This window comes from Microtus pennsylvanicus, chromosome 15 (assembly GCF_037038515.1).
Source record: "Microtus pennsylvanicus isolate mMicPen1 chromosome 15, mMicPen1.hap1, whole genome shotgun sequence".
NCBI classification, from domain to species: domain Eukaryota; kingdom Metazoa; phylum Chordata; class Mammalia; order Rodentia; family Cricetidae; genus Microtus; species Microtus pennsylvanicus.
This window is the reverse complement of record NC_134593.1, coordinates 20,197,169-20,203,168: the sequence shown is the minus strand read 5'-3', so window position 1 is coordinate 20,203,168 and position 6,000 is coordinate 20,197,169. Positions and strand designations below refer to the sequence as shown.

Below are 6,000 nucleotides of genomic sequence, written 5' to 3'. Positions count from 1 at the left end.
GTTGCTGGGAATTGAACTCAGGACCTCTGGAAGAGCAGCCAGCACTCTTAACCACTGAGCCATCTCTCCAGCCCTCTTACGCTCTTTCTGTGCACCCCACTTCTGCTTTGTTCCTTAGGCCTCACATCTGGGGCTGTGCTGCAGCTGTGTTGATGGGGACTGGACACCCCATGGTCAGTTGTTGATTTCTGTTATGGCCTCCCTCTGCTACACAGAGAAAAGTTTCCTTCATGAGGGATGAGGGAGAAACGCATTAGATCTGCGGGCAAACGACAAGCACTCAGCACGCAGCCAAGAATCATGCTGGTTTAGTAACATAACGGTACTGGGCTCTCCTCTAAGACCCTCACTTGCTTTTTCCCAAAAGAAAAACATTCAAAGTAAAACATGAACATTTAATTGCTTTTAAATAATACATGAAATAATTTACATGCTATACATCCCAAAACACAATGAACATAAATCCAATTTTATAAGACATTCACACAGACTTTTGCCAACATATGCCCTGTACATCACCCAGGATGTTATCTGTGTGTGAGCACACAAACACGTATGTGTATGTGAAGCTGGAGATTAGCATAATGAACCAAAATGATGACTATAGGAAGTCTGCCATAGAGGAGTCTAAAACCACAACCTGGTAGAACCAAGGCACAAAAGCTTCCTGTTGTGGCCACAGAGATTAAGTTTCCTTTCCCAATGTCTAAACACCATTAATTATATGTTATATTTTTATAGTACATTTCTGTTACTTTTTAAAATGCAGTGTTTTTATTACATAGATTTTACAGAAGTGAATTGTAAAAATAAACAGGACTAGAGAAAAATCACATACAATAAAGCTTTCTTTTCCTTCAAAAACAGATACATATGTTCAAAATTAATACAAGAAATATTATAGATACAGGTGTAATCAGGAGATATGTATGATAACTTATGTAGACTTCTTAGTGCCCTTGAACTGTACCTCATGTCTTCCATGGTATTAGACTGTTTTAAAGCCAGCTGGTAATACTGTCAATTGGAGGTGATTTTTGGAAAAGATGCGTACGCCCTAGTGCACAGAATAAACAATGACTGTAACAAAAGAAAACAAACCCTTCCCAGAGCTAAAGCTCCTTTTGTTGGCCATTAACTGGCTCCCCTCAGTGCTCCCTTTCTGTTCCGTCTATATTTTAAGAGAAAAGAAACATATTCCACATAAAAATGATTGCTTCAAAACTCACATAACCAAGCAAAGTCCCCCACTACCAGTCCGCCCCTTTTGACCTCACCTGGAAGTTCACAGGCAGGTACATGACAGGGAAATGCTCTAGGAGATCAGGCAGTTCAGAATGTAGTTAGTACTCAGAACACGTTAGAGCTTTGCCACTTTAAACGTACAGTTATCAAAGGATTAAAGCCAACCACGAAGCAAGAATTAAGAGAATGCAGTAATCCGAAAGCAAATGCCAAACGTGCTTTACTAGTCTAAGAAATCAGTCCTCTAAGCTGTAAATAATGAACTGTCAGCTGCAGCTCGAACCAATGACAACCAGAACAAAGCCCTCGGAGGCCTTAGCGCTGAACATGGGTGGGCTTGGCCAATTGCGAACTACCAGAGTCTAGGCTCTCTATGTAGGAGCGCCGCCGCAGCTTGCGACCGTCAGGGAATGAGAGTGCAGTTCTTTTCATGAAGTAAGGCTGACTAAGGAGAAATCAGACATCTTGTCCATGGCTGTAACACCAAAAGAAAAAGCTGAGAATTTACTTTAAGGCTGTCTCAGAAGTACTTCTCATGGCACTTCGATGTTAAAATGTCACTATGTGGCAAAACACACAAAGAGTCACACATCTCAGACCTGAAAGCACATGCCGCGCCAGTCATCCAGGGGTCACACTGTCAGGTCTGTTTTCTCAGTTAAATCACACTTAAGGAAAGCTGCTTGAGCTTGGTTGTAATTAAGATCTGAATCAACAGCCTGTCACTCACTGGTGTACCCTGTAAACCATTTTCAGTAAGTGCGCCCAATACCACCCACTTCCCACAGAAATGAATATCGCTCTTACTACAAATGGCACTTAGCTGACTTATTCTTCTCAAGAGCAGTCATGATCCCTTTCTCAACTATTCACCTGCTGTTAAGCCCCATAGTCATTCAAGAAATCCCCCTGCCACGTGTACAGAGCATCATCCTCCAGCGACACATTTCTTACACGACAGTCAGTCCAGGCAACACTGAAGGGGTCTAACAAGTCATTCTTGCCACACCATACTCCAAGCTGACGACACCAGGCTCCGACTTGGAGAACTCCTCGGGGTAGTCACAGTACCGATTATCCGCTGGGCTGCTGCCCTCTATAGCGCGAAGCGTGTCGTTCACCGGGAGCAGGCTCTGCTCTTTCAGACACAGGGAGGTTTTGAGGGCAGGCGATTCAGGGTGAACGCCAAGCAGCAAGTCCTTCGTTAGGATGCCATTTTTGCACTGCGTAATTTTCTAAGACAGAACATGGAGAAAACATTAGTAACTGCAGATACTAGGTGATCAGTCTAGGTTAAATGAAGAAAATCTGCTTCTGCAAATGTTCCCCTTGTACATGAGACACAATTATAAACTCAGCAACTAAAAATCCCAATAGTTTAAAATGTATCAAAGAAAATTTGTCAAAGGAAACTTCATTAACTTTTTACATTTGTCAACTGAGTCAACCAGATTTGACTGGAAAGATCGCTAGGTTTTCACATGCCGGAAGCACAAATATACTTAAGTTTAACAAGCAATCATTTCATAAGGACTCGGATGTAGAAGACATGCTCAACCTGAAGTCACTATAACACAACAATGATCACACATTATTCAGCTAAGGGTTCTGCTGATCATGACAAGATTCCCAGAGGGTGTCCCTCACTAAGGGCCGCAAAGTGACCTTTGGGAGGTCACACAATCTTCTTACATTTTCTTTTTCTTTTTTTAAACATAAGATTTAAAGTGCCCTTTGGCAGGGCATCACACTCTCCAAATCAACTATCTCCAGACAATTGTCTCATGTTGTCTGTCTTGCCCCTCCTCGCTTTAACACTAACATGTCCCTACAGCTGCCTCAGTGGCAGACAGGACAGTTCCCCAAACAGAAACAACTGCCGAGCACTTAAACATATATATGTGTATATGTATAATTTGTTCATTTAGTTAATATATGATGGCAGAGAAATGATTATAGGAAAATCTTATCATGGAGCAAGATTTAATACACACATGTAACAGAGCATAAAGATAACAATAGTAAGGTAGAAAAGAGAACAGGCCAGACAAAGTTATTTTCATTAAACTGAGCAGAGAATTAGTGCCTCATATATAAGGAACCCTGACAAATCATAACAAAAAAAAAAGGCAAACAGGCCAAGAGAAAGTGAGACAATTTGGAAGTTTATTCTCAACAGAAAGAAGTAAAATGTCCAATTAACTTTCTTCATCTGCAATTGAGGAAACCCAAAATGGAAGACACCTTCATGCAGTACATTAAACAAATGTTTTATTAGACAACCCAAAATACTTACAGCTTCTAGGTCTTTAATGTCTTCCTCTAACTGCTTGTTTTGCTCATTCATATTCATAATTATATTCAATACAGACTGTCGAGGATGGAGCGTCCGATCAAACTGGTGGTACATGTTTCTCCAAAACCTTTAAGACAAAGAAGTTTTTACCAAACACCATTGGATGGAATAGTGAGCTCTGAGGCTCTCAGCACAGCCGAGTGGGAACAGCTCACATGGCCTGTTCTGAGCTCTATAAACAACTGAAAGTAACTCACACACAGTAACGATGCTTCAGTCTGATTAGGACATGCTGTACCCAGGTTCTAAAATAACACACTGTTTATAAATATACACTGTTTGTTCATTAAAATCAAGAGAACAATGTAAAAGCATGGGAATGCTATCTTCATTTGGTCATACAACAATCACATTGCACCCCATAAATATGCTTAATTAATGTAATAGTTTTAGGGGCTGGAGAGATGGCTCCATAGTGAAAAGCAGTGGCTGTTCTTCCAGAGGCCCTGGGTTAAGTTCCCAGCACCCACACAGAAGCGCACAACTATCTGTAATTCCAGTTACGGGGAATCTGATGCCCTCTTCTGGCTTCCATAGGCTACACACACACACACACACACACACACACACACACAGTACAGATACCCACACAGGCAAAATACTCATGCAAATAATAATAATAAAATAAATACTGTTTAAAGTCCCTAAAATTTGTTTTAGAAAAACCACATATAAATGCTTCAAAGGTGCCAACTTACTTAAAATTGAAAGAAACCGTATTTGGCTCCAAGACTGTCAGTCTCTCAGATTTGGAACTGTAGAGAGGATTTAAGTACTTCTGTCTGTCATCCAAAAGAAAGGGCCACAGGGAGTAAGTCTTCTCCTTCAACCTTTGAGAACAAGGACAACAAAGAAGTCTCACCAGGTGCACAGCATGCCGCTAATTCCACAGATGAGGCTGTGGCTTCCAGTGACTTCCAGCTGTAGACTAATTGCTCCTGTCTGAGCTCTCCTTTCCCTGTGTTTTCTTTCTCATTTGTGACTACGTGTAATAGATGTGTCCTGAGCACAACACAGGTCAAGCACTGTTTCTCACCCTTGTTCATATGGGGATTCTTCTCATGCACCAGGACTGCCCAGCCCCACCATGTCCACTCAGGGATTCTTCTCACACACCAGGAATGCCCGGCCCCACCGCAGGGCACTGATGCAGCTGCTCCCCCTTGTTCTCATAACCCCATGCTGGGCCATGAGAGCTATTACACAGGACAGAAACACACTTCAGGGGAAGAATTTGAAATGCCAGTTACATGCTTGTCTAAAGCACACAGACAGCTGGCTGCAGAGGAGGCATCTACACAGCAGGTGAGCCTTACAGATGCTACAGGCATGTACCAGTGCCATGTGCCCTAAGATGTATGTTATAAGAACGACTACTGAGAAATATCCATTGTTATATCCCTCTTCTCATTGTTTGAGGATGTTTGGTACCAACTGAGAAGGTTTTCCTAAAATAGATTTTTGTACCCCAAGAAAAGTCAGCTGGCCAATTATAAAACGCAAAGCTAATTGCTCATCTCTGCACAATGCACTCATCTCTTACTCCCTGCACACCTTTAGAATTTCCCATGTCTCCTCGGTTCTGCTGTCAGCTCTCCTGGAAGTGTGGGCATGTGTCTGTCTTCCACCTACAACCAGGGCCGGCCCCTCTCTATGTCACTCGGGAGATCTAGATTCACTGTTACTGTAATAAATCTAAACTCCAAATCCAAACCCAAAACACAGTCTTGTTAGGAAAGATCACGCATGTAGGCAGTGAGATTTACTGAGCTGGCTACATATCCTACATGCACTCTTTTGGATACTATTATTCTTCAAAATATATTTCAAAATGTATTTTTCCTATTACCTGGGAAGACATTAGTAGGGTACTTTAACTTCAAAACCATATACAATAAACTCTGAAGAAAACTCAGTCTTGTCTGAAACTGTCGAGGCCTTTCATTCTGCAGCCATGACCAGGGTGGGCTGACTTGGGGCGTGCAGGAGGAAGAGGCCCATTTTATCATCCACTTACTTGAGTTCCTCTCTTTCCTTTTGACAGTTCCCAATGAAGTTCCCGAACTGGCATGAATGAACATGCTCGTGGATCTGAAGGAGAAACGCTTCGTTGAACTCAAAGGCTTGTGGGAACTGCTCAGTCAGATGCCACACACACTCCAAGAACTGAGTAAACACCGGGGAGACTTCCTTCGGGTCACCGTCCAAATGGCCACACCTAGCCCCCGCAGAGAGCACATGCTTTTAAAAATGCCTCTGAAAGACGTTCACTACTTAGGTATTGCCAATGTAAACACACAACACTAATACATACATTGCACATGATACAGACATATAAAAGTCCACTTGTAACCATCATTTTAGTGCACATCTGTAACCACTGCAGGAGGACCAGAAGT

General features: G+C 42.2%; 1 protein-coding gene across 2 annotated transcripts in view; it reads right to left on the bottom strand.

Annotated features, from left to right (window-relative positions):
* Positions 1-381: 381 nt before the first annotated feature.
* Mtmr6 (myotubularin related protein 6) overlaps positions 382-6,000 on the bottom strand; it is a 39,459-nt gene continuing 33,840 nt past the window's right edge. For both annotated transcript variants that reach the window (XM_075950329.1, XM_075950327.1), the window contains 4 exons: positions 5,619-5,819; positions 4,300-4,431; positions 3,542-3,668; positions 382-2,480 (listed from right to left, as the gene is read on the bottom strand). In XM_075950329.1, coding sequence (XP_075806444.1) covers positions 2,232-2,480; positions 3,542-3,668; positions 4,300-4,431; positions 5,619-5,819 — 709 coding nt within the window. In that variant the 3' untranslated portion in view covers positions 382-2,231. The remainder of the gene's footprint in view (positions 2,481-3,541; positions 3,669-4,299; positions 4,432-5,618; positions 5,820-6,000) is intronic.